At 44.1% G+C, this 21,314-nt stretch overlaps 1 protein-coding gene across 4 annotated transcripts in view; it reads left to right on the forward strand.

Moving 5' to 3' along the window:
* Window positions 1–21,314, forward strand: part of LRRK1 (leucine rich repeat kinase 1) — a 140,204-nt gene that overhangs the window by 40,434 nt on the left and 78,456 nt on the right. For all 4 annotated transcript variants that reach the window (XM_075896928.2, XM_075896927.2, XM_006129198.5 and 1 more), the window contains one exon: window positions 21,024–21,250. In XM_075896928.2, coding sequence (XP_075753043.1) covers window positions 21,024–21,250 — 227 coding nt within the window. The remainder of the gene's footprint in view (window positions 1–21,023; window positions 21,251–21,314) is intronic.

Raw genomic sequence — 21,314 nt, forward strand, 5'->3', positions numbered from 1 at the left:
ATTTATCTGTCTTATGAGAAGATAATTTATTTATTTATTTATTTATTTAAAATATTTTTACCCTGCCTCTCTATTTAAAATATTTGAAGTGGCTTACAAAATTTTTAAAACACAATGAATATATATATATATATATATATATATATATAGTAAAACAGAGGACCCGGGTGGGGGGAAGGGGGCATTAAAACCTGCTTAAACACCTCAAGAGGAGGTACATGTAATATAATATAATATAGAAAGCACTAATAATTGATGCCTATTGTACAATGGGCATTTTTTCTTCTAATCTAAGAGGCGGTTTGCTATCCTATACGGACCAGTATGATATTATGTCTGCTACAGAGTAGTTTACAAGTTAGCGATGAAGTATAAACCATAAATAATTAGGCCCATTAAACAGTATCCTTCTGTAAGTTAGAATATATATAGCTAGCTAGCTAGATGGATAGTAATTTCCACTTGGTCATTTTAATGTTATCATGAGCTATGATGGTGTTTGAGAAATGAAAGGTTGATTTTTGTGGTACAGGCAGTGGATTGTGACTCAAGAAACCTGCATTCAATTCCTTGCACTGTCCCAGACTATCTGTATGACCGTAAACAAGTCACTTAATCTCTGTGTGCCTCAGTTCCCCATCTATCAGATGTTGCCAATACAGCTTCCTCACTATCATCCTTTGTCTGTCTTGTCTGTATAGATTGTAACAAGCTCAGGGCAGTGTCTTACTATATGCATGGATGGTGCTCACATAATAGGGCCCAGTACTAGTCAAGGCTGCCTCGTATCACTTCAAACATAAAATGGTTAATATTTATTTTTTCTGCCCAGATCATTTATGCAGTTTTTTGGTATACGGGGTATGATGTATACAGGGTGCAGACATTTTGTTCCTCTGTGAACAAGAAGCTAAGAAGTTTTAGGTTGACAGAAGGCCATTTATGATTTAACCAGCGACATACAGCATGACCTTGGGCAGATCACTTAACTGCCTTGTGCCTCATTCCCCATCTGTGCAATGTGATATGTTCCTAACTCTCAGAGATGTTGACATGCTTCGTAAATTGTAAGATTGCTTTTTGTGATCATCACATGAAAGACTGTGTTAATATAAAGTATTGTAATATTTCACTGTTTTTATCATACTTGTTCAACTACGCTAGCCTCTTCATTATTTCATCTTCAGTTATCCGCATCTCTCTCTTATCCAAAATTGGGTTATATTCCACAACACTTGTTCTTGGAGCTTCATAGATAGGTTTGTAGATGATCAGTGGAACATTTTCTCAGTACTCCAGCACCTTAATTATCTCAAATTACTCCCCTTCTCCGTTAGGATTAAAAATGAGTATCTGATTCTTGGCCTTTAATATTCATGTTCTTTATCAGATGATAGAAAATTAGGTGAGGGTGATGACATTGGCAAAAAGCTCTTGCTTGCACAAATCTCATTTCAGGATCCGTGCCAATATTTGCCCAGCTCTTACCACAATAAGATCCCAATTCTGGTTATATAGCTATGAAATTATAATAAATAAAGTGGCCCTGGTATCATATACTTCTCACTTCTCCATGTGATTGCTAGAGCTTCCTCTCAGTGCTCAAGATAAAGCTGTGCAAGAGAGAAACTTAGAGGAACTTCAATCCACACGTCAGTTCTGTGTTACCCAGTTGCCCTTTGATTTACCAAATCTCTAAATTTAATGAGCGCTAAATTCTGCCTTACTCAGGCCTTATCTACACTCAAAAGTTATACTAGCATAGCTACACCCTCTAAATGTGCCAGCAAAATTCCCAGTGCATTTGCAGCTTTTTTTATATAAAAGGGGTTCTGTCAGTATAGCTGGCTGTCCTTTGTGGACTTGGTGTTCCTACTTTGACAGAAAAATTCCTGCTGTCTATTTGGGCTGTATCTACACTGCAAACAGGGCCGGCTTTAGGAAGTGCGGGGCCCAGTTCAAACCATTTCGACGGGGCCCCGCAGCAGTTTTGGTTGAGAGGGAAAAAAAACAAAACCAAAAAAACAAACAAACAAAAAACCCAAACCACACACACAAGTTTCAATGGGGGGGCCAGGAATTTTTTAAATTGAGCGCGCGCACACACACGCATGCGCACACACACACACACACGCGCGGCACAGGAAAACCCTCCACTAAACTCACACCTCCTGTGGCGCAGGCAGCCGATGCACTCCTCCTCCGGGGGCAGCAGATTTGTATAATTTTTGGTGTTGCCCCATTAGCCACACCCTCTGACCCCCATTAACCACGCCCTGACCCCCATTAGCCACACGCCCTGAACCCATTAACCAGGCCTCTGGAGGCAACACATTCGGGGCAAGATGGACACATGACCAGAAGTAAAAGGTATCATGTCACCCCTCTCGAAGGACTTTTCTCACCATCTTCCTACCAACAGGGATTAGTTTGGCCCCCACCAAACACCCCTCATGCAACTATCCTGCAATTGCATTAACCCAATGTGTGTGACATTAATTCGGGAGCAGAGAGGCTGGGGTAAGTGTTCCCTTTAAGGTTATGTCTACACTCGCGGCTTCTTGCGCAAGTATAGGCGTTCTTGCGAAAGAACCCACAGAGCAGCCACACTGCCCGCCTGCTCTTGCGCAAGGAAATTTACAGTATGGCGTAATGAGAGAGGGTATCTTGCACAAGAGCTATGCTCTTTCCTAACAGGTGTAAGCTCTCTTGTGCAAGAGGGCAGTGTGGCTGCTCGGCAGGGATTTCTTCCGCAAGAAATCCCTATGGCTAAAATGGCCATTGGAGCTTTCTTGCTCAAGAGAGCGTCCACACTGCCATGGATGCTCTTGCGCAAAAGCACAGCTCGCACATGGCAGTGTGGACGTGTTCTTGCACAAGACTTCTTGCACAAGAACCCTTGCGCAAGATGTTCTTGAGCAAGAAGCTGCCAGTGTAGACATAGCCTAAGAGTTTCCTCCCGCGAGCAGAATGGATTTTGTGTTGTGCACCTATACTGAGTTCATGTGGCTTGTTTGGATGTGCCACTGTGGCACCCAAGTTATTAATAAATATTTTATAAATCTTTACCTTTTTTCTCTGCTGCCATGTCTCCTCCCCTTGCTCCATCAGCTCCCTTGGTGCCTGCGGCCGCCCAACTCCTCACCCTCCTCTGCTGTCCTGACTCCTGCCCTTCTCACTGTCCTCAGTCCTCCTGCGACCTGCCCCCCTCCACCAGCCCTTCTCTCCCCCCTGTGCCCACTCCTCCAGTAGCCCCAATCTGATCATGTGAGCTACCCCTCCTCATCCCTCTTCTAACATCTCCCTCTACACACCTGCCCTGCCTCTTTCCTCTGGTGCTGGTCCCTCCCCTGCAGGTGTCTGCCCTTCTGCTTCACTCCAGAATCCCCTGGCACCTACATCTTCCCTTAACCCTTCACCCTCCTGGTGCCTCCCCCTTCTCTTACTGCCCTCTTTTTCCCTGATGCCCACCCCCTCACCACTCTGCCCCTGTTCCTCTCCTGCCTCTGTGCCCTCACACATGCCTTGCTCCATCCCCACCTTTCTCATGCCCACCCCTTCTTTCAAGCCTTCTCCCAGCACCTCCCCCTCCTCCCTTTAGTCCCCAATGCCCTTACCCTCTCCTCTCCCAGCATCACCCTGTCCCCCCTCCCACTGACACCTCCCCTCCTGCCCTTTTCCTCATTGTCTGCACTTGGCCCCCTGGCATTTGTATCTCCCCCTCCCCACAAGCCCACCTTCCCCTTCCCCTCCCCACAAGCCCCAAGTCCTCTCCACCTGTTCCCCTTCCCACAAGCCCCCCTTCCCCTCCCACAAGCCCCTTCCTCTTCCTCTCCCACCCCTCCCCAAAAGCCCCCCTTCCCCTTCCCACAAGCCCCCCCTTTCCCCTCCCCTTTGCCTTCCCACAAGTCCCCCCTTCCTCTCCCCCTAGTTACATAAGAACATAAGAACGGCCATACTGGGTCAGACCAAAGGTCCTTCTAGCCCAGTATCCTGTCTGCCGACAGTGGCCAGCACCAGGTGCCCCAGAGGGGGTGGACCGAAGACACGATCAAGCGATTTGTCTTCTGCCATCTCTCTCCAGCCTCTGACAAACAGAGGCCAAGGACACCATTTTATCCCCTGGCTAATAGCCTTTTATGGACCTAACCTCCATGAAATTATCTAGCTTCTCTTTAAACTCTGTTATAGTCCTAGCCTTCACAGCCTCCTCTGGCAAGGAGTTCCACAGGTTGACTACACGCTGTGTAAAGAAGAACTTTCTTTTATTAGTTTTAAACCTGCTACCTATTAATTTCATTTGGTATCCTCTAGTTCTTCTATTTAGGGAACTAATAAATAACTTTTCTTTATTGGCCCTCTCCACACCACTCATGATTTTATAGACCTCTATCATATCCCCCCTCAGTCTCGTCTTCTCTAAACTGAAAAGTCCCAGTCATTTTAACCTCTCCTCATATGGGACCCGTTCCAAACCTCTAATCATTTTAGTTGTCCTTTTCTGAACCCTTCCAAGGCCAAAATATCTTTTTTGAGGTGAGGAGACCACATCTGTACACAGTATTCCAGATGTGGGCGTACCATAGTTTTATACAGGGGCAGTAAAATATTCTGGGTCTTATTTTCTATCCCTTTCCTAATAATTCCTAGCATCCTATTTGCCTTTTTGACCGCCGCTGCACACTGCGTGGAAGTTTTCAGAGAACTGTCCACGATAACTCCAAGATCTCTTTCCTGATTTGTCGTAGCCAAATTAGGCCCTGTCATACTGTATGTATAGTTGGGGTTATTTTTCCCGATGTGCATTACTTTACACTTATCCACATTAAATTTCATTTGCCATTTTGTTGCCCAATCACTCAGTTTGGTGAGATCTTCTTGGAGTCCCTCACAGTCTGCTTCTGTCTTGACTATCCTAAACAGTTTGGTATCATCTGCAAACTTTACCACCTCACTGTTTACCCCTTTCTCCAGATCTTTTATGAATAAATTGAAAAGGATTGGTCCCAGGACTGACCCTTGAGGGACACAACTAGTTACCCCTCTCCAATCTGAAAATTTACCATTTATTCCTACCCTTTGTTTCCTGTCTTTTAACCAGTTCTCAATCCAAGAAAGGACCTTCCCTCTTATCCCATGGCCATGTAATTTACACAAGAGCCTTTGGTGAGGGACCTTGTCAAAGGCTTTCTGAAGATCTAAGTATACTATATCTACTGGATCCCCCTTATCTGCATGTTTGTTAACCCCTTCAAAGAACTCTAATAGATTAGTAAGACAGGATTTCCCTTTACAGAAACCATGTTGACTTTTGTCCAACAAATTATGTTCTTCTACTTGCTTCACAATTTTATTCTTCACTATTGTTTCTAATTTGCCCGGTACTGAAGTTAGGCTTACCGGTCTGTAATTGCCAGGATCGCCTCTAGAGCCGTTTTTAAATATTGGTGTTACATTGGTTACCTTCCAGTCATTAGGTACGGAAGCCGATTTAAAGGATAAGTTACAAACCACAGATAATAGCTCAGCAATTTCCCATTTGAGTTCTTTTAGAACCCTTGGATGAATGCCATCCGGTCCCGGAGATTTGTTAACATTAAGTTTTTCTATTTGTTCCAAAACCTCCTCTAATGACACTTCAATCCGGGACAGTTCCTCAGATTCATCACCCACAAAGGTCGGTGCAGATTCGGGAATCTCCCCAACATCCTCAGCCGTGAAGACTGAAGCAAAGAAATCATTTAGTTTCTCTGCAATGGCTTTATTGTCCTTGATTTCTCCTTTTATAGCTCGATCATCTAGGGGACCCACAGGTTTTTAGCAGGCTTCCTGCTTCCAATGTACTTAAAAAACATTTTGTTATTTCTTTTTGAGTTTTTGGCTAGCTGTTTCTCAAAATCTTTTTTTGCTTTTCTTATTGCATTTTTACACTTGATTTGACAGTGTTTATGTTCCTTTCTATTTATCTCACTAGGATTGGACTTCCACTTCTTAAAAGATACCTTTTTGTCCCTCACTGCTTCTTTTACATGGTGGTTAAGCCACGGTGACACTTTTTTAGGTCTCTTGCTATGTTTTTTAATTTGGGGTATACATTTAAGTTGAGCCTCTATTATGGTGTCTTTGAAAAGTTTCCATGCAGCTTTCAGGGATTTGGCTCTAGTCACTTTGCCTTTTAATTTCTGTTTAACTAACCTCCTCATTTTTGTGTAATTCCCCTTTTTGAAATTAAATGCCAGGGTGCTGGACTGCTGAGGTGTTCTTCCCACCACAGGAATGTTGAATGTTATTATATTATGGTCACTATTCGCAAGCGGTCCTGTAACAGTTATTTCCTGGACCTGATCCTGCACTCCACTCAGGACTAAATCGAGAATTGCCTGTCCCCTTGTGGGTTCCTGCACCAGCTGCTCCAAGAAGCAGTCATTTAAGCCATTGAGAAATTTTATCTCCGGTTCTCTTCCTCAGGTGACATGTATCCAGTCAATATGGGGGTAATTAAAATCCCCCATTATTATAGAATTCTCTATTTTGGTAGCCTCTCTAATCTCCCTCAGCATTTCAATGTCAGTATCGCTGTCCTGGTCAGGTGGTCGATAATATATCCCTACGGCTAATTTCTTATTATTGGAGCATGGAATTACTATCAATAGCAATTCTATGGAACATGTTGATTCACTTAATATTTTTATTTCATTTGATTCTACACTATCTTTCACATACAGTGCCACTCCGCCACCCATCCGGCCTGCTCTATCCTTTCTATATATTTTATATCCCGGTATGATTGTGTCCCACAGATTTTCCTCATTCCACCAGGTTTCGGTGATGCCTATTATGTTAATGTCCTCATTTAATACGAGGTACTCTAGTTCACCCATCTTATTAGTCAGACTCCTAGCATTTGTGTACAAGCACTTTAAAAATTTGCCACTGCTTATTTGAGTGCCCTTCCTTGATGTATTGGTTTCATTTATATGCTGTTGTTTGTCTGCTCTGGCTCATGGTTTTCCCTCTCCCCTCCTCTCTTTCTGACTACAGCCTAGAGAATCTTTATTAATAGATTCTCCTCTAAGAGAAGTCTCCCTCCGATTTACGTGCATCTCCGCACCAATCGGCTTTCCCCCATCTCTTAGTTTAAAAACTGCTCTACGGCCTTTTTAATGTTTAGTGCCAGCAGTCTGGTTCCACCCTGGTTTAGGTGGAGCCCATCCTTCCTGTATAGGCTCCCCCTCTCCCAAAAGTGTCCCCAGTTCCTAATAAATCTAAACCCCTCTTCCCTACACCATCGTCTCATCCACGCATTGAGACTCTGAAGCTCCGCCTACCTACCTGGCCCTGTGCGTGGAACTGGAAGCATTTCCGAGAACGCCAACATAGAGGTCCTGGATTTCAGTCTCTTTCCTAGCAGCCTAAATTTGGCCTCCAGGACATCTCTCCTACCCTTCCCTATGTCATTGGTACCTACATGTACCACGACAACCGGCTCCTCCCCAGCACTGCACATAAGTCTATCTAGATGCCTCGAGAGATCCGCAACCTTCGCAACAGGCAGGCAAGTGACCATACGGTTCTCCCGGTCATCACAAACCCAACTATCTATGTTTCTAATGATCGAATCACCCACTACTAACACCTGCCTCTTCCTAACTGGCATTCCCTCCCCCTCAGAGGTATCCTCAGTGCAAGAGGATACCGCAACATCCTCTGGGAGGAGGGTCCCAACTACGGGATGGTTTCCCTCTGCTCCCATTGAATGCTCTGTTGCCTTGAGACTTTCATCCTCCTTAAGAGCACTGGGGCTCTCAGACTGGAGGTGGAACAGTACTACAGTGTCCCGGAAAGTCTCATCAACATAGCTCTCTACCTCCCTTAGCTCTTCCAGTTCAGCCACCCTGGCCTCCAAAGCCCGAACTCGGTCTCTGAGGGTCAGGAGCTCTATGCAATGGGTGCACACATACGCCACCCGCCCACAGGGCAGGTAATCATACATGTGACACTCGACGCAATAAACAGGATAGCCCCCACTCTGCTGCTGAGCTTCTGCCTCCATTTTTCTACTGAATAAGTTTAAGTATAAACTGGGATTCTTTTTAAACCTCTGGAATATAGATTATTCTAAGAGTTATGTTTTAAAGAAGGTCAGAAGTCACTGGTGCCCTCTAACCTCCCCCTCTAAACCCCGTCTCCAAACTCTCCTGTTAGCTGTTCTTGGTTGTGCTCCCCCTGGTCGCTGAGTCACAGGCTTATATAGCTCTGGTAGCCCCTCCCCCCAACTGAGGCTCAGCCAATTAACAGAGCCTTCTAGATTTCAAACCTTTTAGAAGCTCCTTCAAACAAACAAACAAACAAACAAACAGACAGACAAACAAGCTCAGCACACTGCAAATAACTCCCCCACACACAAACACACACTCCAGACAGCCACTTGCCATAAGGGTCCCGTTTTTACTCCTCTTTTACCTGGAGAAATCCCTCTCCAAACTCTCCTGTTTGCTGTTCCTGTTCGCGCTCCTGTTTTCCCCTACCCCTGCCTTTTGCCTTCCACTTTACGGGACTGGAGTCTGCGCTCGAGCCCCGGACTCCGAACCCAAAGCTAGGCCACGCCGCGCTGAGCACTTTTAAATTCCCAGGCCGTGATGTCACATCACGCCCGGGGGTATCCCTGCTCATGGGAAAGCCACGCATGGCATCAGCAGCAGCCAGCGAGGGGGAGCCACACAGAGCTGCGCACGGCAGGGACGGTCCAGGGCCGAGGGGTACGCTCTGGGGGCGGGGTGGGAGGACGCGCGGGGGTTCAGGGCCTACTCCAGGCAGAGCCGGGGGAGAGACCCAGCTCCATATATTGCTGGAGCAGGGCCCTCAGCTCTGAATAGTAACTCGCGCCCATGGCGCCCGGCACTTCTGGGTTCAGGGGCGTGGGGCCCCCTTAGGTGCGGGGCCCAATTCGGGGGAATCGGTTGAATCAGCCTAAGGCCGGCCCTGACTACAGAGCTATGCTGATATAACTATGCCATTCACAGGTTCTACCATGTAGACATTGCCTCAGTTTTATATAGCCTGGTGAAGTGACCGATTCTTGCAACCTCAGGGCTTGTTTTTATTAAGCCCAGTGAAAGGGACTGCACTGTACGTTCTTCATATTTTCAAATCTACCTATTAGAACCTAATATTAGGTATAAAGCACCGGGGATTGGATATTCAAAGGAAGTTAGAGACACAAATTGCTGATGCTGACTCCCTTAAGTTCCTTGGCAACTCCCAGCTATGTTTTTATTTCTATTCATTATATGGCTGTGTAGCCCTCATTAAAATACCCAAGCGCAATGAACTCTGGAAAACCTCTATGGACCAAATTATCAGTGGAGTATTGGTGAGGACTCCTTTTGTGTGCATATACCCTTGCACAGGCAGGTAATAGGATCCCCCTTTGTGCACACAAATATAATGTATTTTGCAGATTCTGTGAGTTGCATGCATGTGTGATAATGTGCAAAAAATACCTCCAAGTCCCAGTAACACTTTCTGGAAGTGAATGCACTTAAAAATGACAAAAGCAACGAGGAGTCCTGTGGCACCTTATAGACTAATAGATGTATTGGAGCATAAGCTTTCGTGGGCAAAGACCCACTTCGTCAGATGCATGCATCTGACGAAGTGGGTCTTTGCCCACGAAAGCTTATGCTCCAATACACACTGTTCTACAGCCAAAATGCTTCTGAAATAAATGTAGTCAAACTTTAATAATTCTGGGTCACTGAGAGCTTAAAATTGTTGATTGGCTCTAGTTTTCAAGATATGCTATTGGGTCAGTATATACGACTCTTGACTTGCAAATGGCGGAGGATAAGTGAGTTATAAAGGGAAGGGATCTCAATTTAAACCAGAAATGACTAAAATACATCTTTGACTGGATCTATGAATAAATCTATGACTGGGTTTGGACAGTACTTGCTTTTTAGGCAAAACAATGAATGATGCAATCTGAAGCTGGTATTGCGTCATACATTATATGAATTGCATCATGTTATTCCTAGAAGTCATGGATGATGCAATCATAACGAAGCTTACATCACTCTGCTGAACAAATTGCCCTATATCAGCTCTAGAAATCATACCATGTTGTGCTCTCTTATTTGTCAGTGTTTGATTTTGCAAAGGGACACATTTCTGTTTAGCCAAAGTGAGCAGAGATGCCTCATACTTGTGTGAACAGTGCAGATAACTTCTGCTATGTTTGTGGTGAAGTGATTTTTGCATCACAAAAGCTCAGTATAACCACTATGGTTAAGAAAGCCTATCACCTTTATTTTGGCTGCAAAATTGGAGATCAGGACAAGAGGTGGGCCCCACACATATGCTGCAACACTTGTGCAACAAATCTTCGCCAGTGGTTGAACAGGAAAAGGAAATCTATGCCTTTTGCAGTGCCAATGATTTGGAGAGAGCCAACAAATCATACCAGCAATTGTTATTTCCGCATGGTGCCTCCAGTTGGGAAAGGTGTATCAAAGAAGAAAAAGTGGACTGTGCATTATCCAAACATTCCATCAGCTATACGCCCAGTACCCCATGGAGGAGGACTGGCGGTTCCTGATGCACCAGAATCATTCTCACTTGAGTCAGACGAGGAAGAGGATGAAACTTCTGGTCCTGAACCATCAATGTCACAGGACCCACATTTTCTCCCATCCTCCTCCTCTGATCCACACTTCATAACACAAGGTGAACTGAATGAGCTTGTCAGGGATTTGGAACTACCCAAGAGTAAGGCAGAGCTGTTGGGCTCCAGACTACAGCAGTGGAATCTCCTGGCAGGTGATGTTAGGGTTTCCCTGTTCCGTGACTGTCAAAAGCATCTTGTCCCATTCTTCTTCATGGAAGGTGATCTTGTAGCCTGCAACAACATCGATGGTGTGATGGCAGCCCTCAAAATAGTTCACGATCCAGATGAGTGGAGACCGTTCATTGATTCATCAAAGACGAGTCTTAAAGCTGTTTTGCTGCATAATGGCAATGTTTTGCCATCAATTCCAGTTGGTCATGCAGTCCATATGAAGGAAACCTATGACAACATGAAACGACTTTTGAGGTGCATAAACTATGATCAACATCAGTGGCAGCTTTGTGGCGATTTGAAGGTTGTTGCTCTCTTGCTTGGTCTGCAGACTGGATACACAAAGTACTGCTGTTTTCTCTGCGAACGGGATAGTCGGGCAAGAGATTCCCACTACATCAAGATAGATTGGCCACTCCGACAGTCATTGGAGCCTGGGAGGAAAAGTGTTCAGCATCCACCACGTGTTGAATCAAGGAAGATTTTGTTACCACCCTTACACATCAAGCTGGGTCTGATGAAAAACTTTGTCAAGGCCATGGACAAAACACAAGCAGCTTTCAAGTACATCTGTTGAAAATTTCCAAGGTTAAGTGAAGCTAAGATAAAGGAAGGTGTCTTTGTTGGTCCTCAGATTCATGAACTTCTTCGGGATGATGCATTTGACCATGCACGGCATGGAAAGCCTTCCAGTTAGTGGCAATACATTTTCTTGGAAACAACAAAGCAGACAACTACAGGTTGTTGGTGGAAAACCTCCTCAAGGCATACAAAAGCCTTGGTTGCAACATGTCACTAAAGATACATTTTTTGCACTCTCATCTAGATTTTTTTCCACCTAACTGCGGAGCAGTGAGCGACCAGCACAGTGAGCGATTTCACCAGGACATTGCAACAATGGAGAAACGCTATCAGGGCAAATGGAGCCCATCAATGCTTGCAGACTATTGCTGGACAAGTGACAAGAGATGCTCCATTTAATGAATACAAGAGACAAGCCAAGAAGCACCGAGTAGACACTGAATAGGACTAAACTATGTACATAATAGTTTTTTGCCTTTTGTTTCATAATACATTTTATTTATATAACCCTTTTGCTGATTTTTAAAGTGTTACATAAACAGGACAGGTGAAATATTATCATGTAAAGCAACCATAAACACATGAAAAGACCTAGGTTAACAATTTATGATTAAAACTCTACTATTTACACAATATATATAGACATAAAATGTAAAAACTTAAATATCTTGGAAACAGTAGCCAATCAGTTGTTTTAATTTGTCATATTTCAATTCAGCACATCAAAATACATAATAAATAGCACATTTTATCTCTGAAGCAGACGACTTCTAAAAAATTGTAGACCAGTGTACATCTGTTAGTCTATGAGGAGCCACAGGACTCCTTGTCGCTTTTGCAGATCCAGACTAACACAGCTACCCCTCTGATACTTAAAAATGAAATGTTCACAAACACAGACCACATTGAAAACATATTTTTCTATGCATACAAATATTATCCTATAACTGCATTATTGACAATCCCTTGGAAGTTTTGTAAAGTCAGGCAGGATCCATCCTTTGCCTTTGTTTAACACCACTAACCTGTACGTGGGCCCAATTTACATTGCCTGCAGCCAAAGATTGATTGACACGATCCACTGGAGTGAATAAAATCTCCAGTAAAGTTGTTTTTAACAGATTACACCAAACCACTTGTCGCCAAAACTATGATGGTTTCCCAGGCAGCAGAACTGCCCAGGATGTAGTTTACTGTGCAGCAATAAAACACTCAAGTTTAGGCTCTAAACCAAGCTGTCACTTCACCTCTGTAATTATATGTCACTGTGGCTTCACAGGAGGGTGATGCTTGTAAATGTAAGGGCTGCATTATATCCTGTGAGAAAGAGGCTGGATGTCACTATGTCACAGGAACAGCAAGTGAGTTTCTGTAGCATTAAGGGCATTTCACTCTGGAGTTTTATATGAGACTCCTAAGAGAGGGTAGGTGGAAGAAAGTGGTGATGAATCTAAGGTTTTTTCTTTCCTTTTGATGGCAGATGAATAAAAGGAGATTAATTAAGCTCAGGAGCGCCGGAATAGCAGCTGAGACAACTAAGTCATATACTCGTGCTTGTGCAGAAGAAAGGCTCTCCAGCTGAGTAGATATTGCACTTGAATATATTGCAGAACGCAAGTCTGAAGAGCAGTACAGGGATTTTTTTTCCTTGTGAACATCCTGGCAATGTTTAATATAGGTTGTGTTATAAATGGCTGACTCTTTGCTGTTATCACACCAGGCCCTGGTCTTACATTAGGGAGTTATTTCGAAATAACAAGGGGAGCATCCATACTACCAAGCCTGTTATTTCAAAATAGCAGGCTGGTTATTTCAAAATAATAACTCCTGCTTTCCATGAGAAATAACACTTATTTCAAAATAGCAGTAGTGTGGACGCTCCTCTGTTGCTATTTTGAAATAAGTACTCCTTAGATGGTTTATTAGATGATGAGCTTTCGTGGGCCAGACTAATAAACCATCTTGTTAGTCTTTAAAGTGCTACATAGTCCTGTATTTTGTTTTAGCTACACCAGACTAACACGGCTACATTTCTATCACTGTACTCCTTAGAGTCATTCAGAATAATTACTCCTCAGTGCTTCCTGGGGCTCTAAGTCGAGGTAGCGCATCCACATTAAGGGAGCCTGCCTTGGATTACTTTCAAGGCTTCCCTAGAGTGCAGACACGCTATTTCAAAATAGTTATTTCAGGAGTTATTTTGAAATATTATTTCAAAATAATTTTCTGATGTAGACATGCCCCAAGAGTGAAGAAGAGAGTTTTGAAAGATGAATCGATGCCAGAAAATTGACTCTGGTTCTTGTGGTTGCTGTTTATTTTTGAATATTGAAAAATGTAGGTTTTCTATTTGAATGAGCTTTGGGCCCAAATTGCACCATACTATAAATCCCCTGACTTCAAAAGGCTAGGTAAGAAATTGGCTTGATGTCTTTGCAAATCTCAGGCTTTAGAATTACTGGAGTGACAGCAGTTCAAGAAAGCATTTACATGTATGCTTAAAGTTGATTGTGTGTTTATGTGCTTTTCTGAGTGGGGATGGTTTGCTGAATCAGGGCTAGGATGAATATGTCTCTGATGAATGAGGAGGAAAGTAAACTATCTTTTCTTCTTTCTCCTAATTAAGCAAGGTCTGAACAATAGCAACCAGTAAGATAGACAGTGGCTAATTTGGCACCAGACTCCATGGCAGCCCTTGGAAATTAGAGATGTTTACTAACTTTTTCCCTTTGGGTGAGACATATTAGGTGGCAATATTTTAGTCCCAGGATGCATGCGTGTGTGCGTGCACACACACACACACACACACACACAGAAAGAGATTGCTCCATCTTTTTTTTGAGTAGCTGAAAAGCATCCTAGGTAGGGCTCAAAAAGGGTGCTGGCCTTTTGCACAGCAGTGAGCCTTACCAAGTATGCACAAATGATTTTACTATTAGGAAGTTTATTAGTAGGACTGTTTAGACCTACTGTCCTTTTCAGCCAGCCGCAATGCTGTACAGAACAATACTTCCTTTCACCTCCTCACAGAAGGAGAAAGACGAGGGGCTATTTCTTACTTTTCTGAAGTCTGTTTCTCTTTTTTCCTAATGTAAAAATTAACCCAACCACCATGACAATAAAAAGAGGAAATGCTCCATTTAGATAGGAACAGGTTGCAATCACCAAAATATCATGCATTAAAGTATAGGTTTAGCCGGGGACAGATTTCAGACATTTAGATGAATGTAGTCTGTGTGGGTGTGTGCGTGCGCACGTACGCACGCATGCACACACACACACACCCCTTTTCAGCTACACATAGTGTCAAGAATAGTTTTTTCCATTACAAATTGAAAAAGAGAAAAAGAAACTTTTGCCACTTTCCTAATGAACTGTTTTTGCCAGTGTGTAAGTGTGTGAGAGAGCGAATCTCCCCTGACTTCTTCACCATGCACAGGGCTGATTTCTTCTGTCATTTATTCCACTTCTGAAGCAGAAATCTTTATTGGCTATAATCCAGGGTCACACTGGTATTACTGCCATTGGTAGAAGTGGGCCTGCAATCCTTACATTGTCCTTTCCATGGCAAGAGTGACAGTCTATTAGACCAAGTCAAGCCAGTTTAAAGGAAGTTGGATGATGCAACATCTCGGTTCATGTACAAGGGTTTATCAGACAGCTTTGTTTTCCCATAAATAATATTTTCTTGTTAGTAATTGGTAAATCAGCATCACTGCACCCAGCAAAAGAATTTTATCTAGGAAAGATATTTAGAAAGTAATTTAGCTAAGAACGATTTTTATTTTTCTGCACTAAGTAGCCAGCTCCTTCCCAAAATTTAAAGGAAATGATAGAATAGGACAAACAGAAAAATTCCAGCCAGTGATTCAACACATCCCTTTCATTGTGCATGCATAATGTCAACACTGTCTTCCATTAAGAAGCAGCAGGCTGCTCCTGACTTGTTCCAGTTATTTTTCAGATGATTGGAAAATGCTTACTGTGGTAGAAAAATGGAGTCTGTAGAAGCCTGCTTTGCTGGTATTGAAACCAGTAAATTGCTCCTCTGCAGGTTGTGTGTACAGACTGTTCGTCTATTAGGACTTGAAAGTAAGGGCTCACTAGACCCCGATGCAAGGTCACTAGACACTTGTGTATTCTAATCCTGGGGGTTCTTTGAGTTTGATGTTCATTGAGACAGGCTTTCCTGCAAAGCTAGGGGAGATAATTAAGTGCTAGCTAGGATAGAAAGCTCCTTCCTTTTAGCACCCTTCCCGGTGATGCTAATGGGTAACCAGTTGGCCAGGGGCCTGGCTGGGTCCACCACGCCACAGGTGGGGGCACTTATGCTGAGCTGTGCTGGAACAGTCCCTCCCCCCGCCCACGATGTGTTAGGCCTGGCTGGATGGAGCAGCCTCTCGCCCGCAATGTGGTGTGGCAGGCTCAGCCCAGCCAGACCCACTGTGCCACAGGTGGGGAACTGCTCCAAGGTTAACTAATTAAACCTAGCATTTAACTAATTAGCATTTTAAATGAGAATTAACATCCCTGATTGCAGCCAAGTTTTGTTCAACTTCTTATAGTATAACCATAAAATCCAGGGCCAAATAAATCCCTATTGTAACCCCATTGACTTTAATGTGCTTACGCCAAGGCCACATTTGAATCACTATGATTAAGCCAGACAGCAAGGTTGAATTCATGCCTCTGGCTTCCACTGTTCAAATATAAGAATGTTGTGAATCTGAGATTCAAAATCAGAAGGACAAATCAGTGCGAATGCCTTAATGCTAAGATTTTCTAGATACCTAATTTCTATAAATTGTAATGGGAACTTGGGTCTTTATCCTTTGGAAGTCAGCCTGAATGCTACAGTGATCGCTTTCGGTAGCATTAAATAACCTCAGGATCATGCATTTTCTTTGTAAATGATACACCAGAATAGAAGGGTGAGACAATAATAAGAGGCAGTCGAGACACGTGGTTTTACTTGCATCCACAGAAGCATGGTAATTCTATCTATTATTGTTTGTTATGCTTATGGTTGTGCTTAGGGTCTGACTTAGAATGGGCCCCAGGGAGCTAGGCCCTATAAAAATGTAGATATAGCCCTCCCCTGGTTCTTTACATTCTAAAGAGACAAAATAGACAGAGGGCAGTGGAAGGAGACAGAAAGCGCAACAAGATGATGGTGGCAAATGTCATGTGAGTGCAATGATTTTTTGCTTTTATTGAGACCTCTCCATAGGGTTGTGTTAGAAGGAGGGAGGGAGAGGAAAGGAGGGTTTGGAGCACACAGCCTGCCAGCACCGGGAGGAGAAAGTTCAGAGTGAGGACTGTAGAAAACAACCTGACCACCCCATCCATTGCCATTGGCCCCCTGCTTGGACAGCTTTCTACCACTGCTGGGCCCGTGTCAGTCTCCATTTGGTTCCTCCCTGCTCTTTCTTTCCAAAAAACCCACCTGGCTGCGGAGAGGGGGGGTTGCCACATGGCCTCTAGTGCCTTCAAAGGGTGGAAGGCTCTCCTGTAAAGTTCTGGGGCTGGAATGGCTCCAGCTGGGCCCCATTTAACTCTTCCCCTTCCCCTGCTTGAGCTGGCCTTTATGCATTTCTCCTACCCACACCCCTGTGAAGTACCAAAGTGCTGTTATCCCCACTTTGCAGATAGGGAAATGAGGTGTAGAGCCTAGCCCATGGCTACACAGGTTGTCTAGGTTTCTGGGATCCCTGTTTACAACCTTAACTAACCCATCCTTCCTCCACGAGAATGGAAACTGAATGACCAAGTTGGCAACCCCAAGGGGTCTTCTGTATCACAGCCCATCACACGTAAAGCTATTTTTCCATCCAAAATGCGAGGCTTAGGAACTGTTGCCACACATGGGACATACATTATATAGTTCTCTGACATTTTTGCAGTGCTGGGAATCCAGGCCCAATGTCTTTGTTTAGACCAAGGCATAAAGTGTCGAATTTAAGCATGAATGACAGTTCAGAGAATTCTCTTTCAAGTCTGGTGTGAAAAGGTCTTTGAAGCAGGATGCAGGTAATCAAGTCGTTGAGACAATGCCCTTTCTGGTTGAAAGGGCAAGAAACTGTTTTTTCTTTGTGATCCTGTCTAATATCTGTTTTGTGGGCATTGATTCTTTGGCAAAGTGTCTGAGACGTTTGTCCAATGTACATAGCAGACGGACACTTTCGGCACACGATAGCATAGATTATATTTCTGGATGAGCAAGAATATGTGTTCTTGATCTTATAACTCAATTGGTTAGGATAACAAAGACATTAATTATCTTACCCATTACAAAGATAGCGTCCCCAGTTATCACCTCTAATATCATTAGCTCACAGACATTTACCTCTTCCCCTCTCATCCCCCTTCTGTTCTGAAATTTGATTTGTCCTTTTCACATGTATTCATTTTTTTAATTGTATCCTTTGGTATATATGGTTGTGCCAATTTACTTCCACTAGTTGATCTGATGAAGTCGGTCTGGCCCACGAAAGCTCATCACCTAATAAACCATCTTGTTAGTCTTTAAAGTGCTACATAGTCCTGTCTTTTGTTTCAGAACTACTTGCTCTTCTTTATCTGGAAATCGGTATACCATGCAAGCATTTTGAATCAACCTGGAAATCCCCTTCAGACTTCCTTTTAATTTAAAATAAAATGTAAAAATAAATCACAGGGCCGCGCATTCAGAATTTAAAGGTAAACAAAAGCAGCGTATCAGTTGCTTAGTGCCTCCTGGTGGCGCATTCATGAATTGTTCCATTCAGCCCAGTTTTTAGCATTATATAAGGGGTCAGCAACCTATGAAGTGGTACGCGAGCCAATTTTCAGTGGCACGCACGGTAGGAGCTCATCCCTGCCACATCTCCCCTGTGCAGCCACTGGAGTCCTCCCTCTTCCCTGACAGCAGGTTACGCTGTGGTGGGAGGAGGCAGCACTGGGGCTGAGGCTCCTCAGCGCCATCCCCAGAGCTGGCCAGGGATTGTGTGGCAGCAGGAGCCGCGCCTCCGGCCTCAGGGGCCAGCCTGGGATCGTGTAGCTATGGTAGCATCTTCTCTGGAGCTGGATCGGGACCACATGGCCGTGGCAGCGGCACCTCCAAGGCTGGCCCAGGACCGCGGCAGTTGCTGCAAGGGGGCGCGAAGCCAGGTAAACGTCCCCTCCTCATGCGCAGACCCCCCACCCCTGAATCCTCCACTCGCTCCTCTACTCCTGCCAAACACCCCCCCCCCAGGTTGCTCTGACACCCTGCCTGTTCCTGCACCCTCCCTCCTGACCAGACACCCTGTCCCCTGGCCTCGCCAGACACCTACCCCCACCCTGCTCCTGCATCCACCGTAGTTCATGCACCCTCCCTTCTGGCCACACACTGCACCCTCCCTTGCTCATGCTCCCTGCACCTGGCCAGACACCCTACTCCCAGCCTGCTTCTGCTCCCTTCCTCTCACCTAGACCTCACAACGTCTCCCCCTTCTGCACCCCAACTCCCTCCCAGATCCTGCACCCCATCCCTATCCCACTCGCTGGCAGCCCTGTCTCGCACACTGAACTCCTCATTTTTGTCCCTACCCCAGAGCCTAAGGGGGGGCCATAAAATCCACTAACTCTGGAACCCCAGAAAAGTAAATTTGTCCTTTGGGAAACCCTGAATCTCAGTCCTCCCTGTCACTTCCTTTCACCCGGTAAGGCTGGAGCATCAGAGGAGTGAGGTGTCTCAGTTGGGGGCTATATCAGTGAGGGTTGGGAGTTTTAGGAGGAGGGTTTTTTTTGCTTCTCACTTGTGTGGTTCCCAACTGATGTTTTTTGTGGGACCCAAAAAAGGTTCCGCACTACTGCCTTAAATAAAGAAAACATTGAAACCTTTTGTGTTAATATTTCACTTTATTTAAAATGAAGTTTGATAAACTAACATGAGAAAGTTAGTCTGTTTAATCATTTAAATTAAACTGTTCTCCCCAGACTGCAGCTGATTCAGAAAATATGGTTACTGTACTCAGCCTGTCCCAGCCTGCCCCTTTCCCCTCCGCCCCGGCACACAGATCCGTAAATAGAAGTGAATAAGTTAAATCTTGGCACACCACTTCTGAAAGATTGCTGACCCCTGCATTATATCAGATAGCGTCTGAAACCGCTCTTGAGGTAAAATAGTCAAATGTACCTAAATCTTATTTCAGATGTTACTTAGACACTTTGCAGCCTACAAACCAAACAAATTAGTAGCTCTTAAGCTCCAAAGTTACTTAAGTACTTTGGAAAATGTTGCCTATGATATTTTTTCAATGAAAAAATGGTCATTAAATGGTCACATTTTCCTATTTCCAAAGTGTTTGTTAGTTCAGGCTTTCACTTTATTTTAGCCTTTATCAGCTTTCACATTCTCTTTGAACAATGGGTACAATGTTATTTTTGTCCTGTTATCACAGGCCTCAGTGGTATGGTATCAGCAATTGAGTTGCTGCCCAAATTGTGTCTCTCAATAAACGGTGCTATTTTGCTAGTTTATTTCTAACTTTACGAGCAAATTCCCCCTGTTCACAAATTTGCTTTCTAATCAGGCGACTCATTTTTACCCTGTTCTGGACATGAGTTTGTAAAACACTCCTTGAAATGGCTCTGAGTGGGTGATGTACCAAAGTTTCATAAGGAAGAATGATACATACGAAAGTATTCTAGCAAACAGCCCACCAGCAATAAGTCTTATTCTGCTGCTACTAATCTCCTACAGGAACTCCCTCTTAAATCTAGTCCATGCTGCACAGTTTTGAACTGATGTTGCTAGACCAATATAGTTTCAGTGGGGTACAGACCTTTCATGTCACTTGCACTGGTGTAAATTACCATAGTTTAACCATGCTGGTTTATGACATTTGTTATGCAAGTATAGCATATCTACCTGCTGGGTTTGCACCTCTTAGGCAGCATTCCTTCAGCACTTCACACTCAACACCCCAGATTTCAGATGTAAATGCAATCCTGAACCTGTTCCACACACACAACACTAAACTAGTCCTTGTAAGAGTGTCACGTGGAAGAAATCTAGTTTATAGATATACAGGTGCAAGGATCCTCCGGACAAAGGACTCAGTATAGCTTCAAAACACAAAAGAAGAAAGAGGTAGGAAAGCTGGGATGGAAGAAGGACTTGTGGTATGTATCTCTAGCTAGGTTCTCTGGCTGTATCCATCAGTGAGGCAACATGTCTCCTGCATGGCACAGAGCCCAGCTCCATGGACAGTATAAGATGGGGCAGCTCCTTGCCCAGTATTGGGTGAGGCAGGGGTGTGAGGATCTATCCTGTGTCCGACAGAGAAGAGTGTGTTGGTTTCATGGAAGACCACTTCACCATAAGCAGCTTTTCTACTGCTTAGGCTAGGCATTGGGTCATTGGATGGATCCCATGAAGCAACTTCACAATCAGGGCCTCTGATATCAAAGCATTATTTCATAGCTGGATCATCTGGGTTCTGAGAAGCTGATTGTATGGAAAATGAAGCCCTTACAGGACACCAGATGATTTGTCAGTATTGTAACAAGCCCTGGCTTTATAACCATAAGGTGAGTCAGTCATATTAAAATTGGTTTTTGTTCTTTCTTTGGCATACAGGCTCTGTCTGTGAGCTGGTCAAACCTCAGGCTGCCTTGGGTGGATCTGGACTGGCTGATTGATATCTCATGTCAGATAACTGAGCTCGATTTATCTGCCAATTGCCTGGCTTCCCTGCCATCAGTGATTCCATGGGGACTGATAAACCTCAGGAAATTGAACTTAGCTGACAACCAGCTGACCGAACTGCCCAGTGTCCAGTCATCTGATGAAATTATATGCACAAGGTGTGTGTGCTGTATCCTTAAATCAAAGAATAGCAAGTGCAAAGAGCTGCTTCCGATCAATCAA

The sequence above is a fragment of the Pelodiscus sinensis genome, chromosome 14 (genome assembly GCF_052426305.1).
Source record: "Pelodiscus sinensis isolate ZL-2025 chromosome 14, ASM5242630v1, whole genome shotgun sequence".
In the NCBI taxonomy this organism is placed as follows: Eukaryota; Metazoa; Chordata; order Testudines; family Trionychidae; genus Pelodiscus; species Pelodiscus sinensis.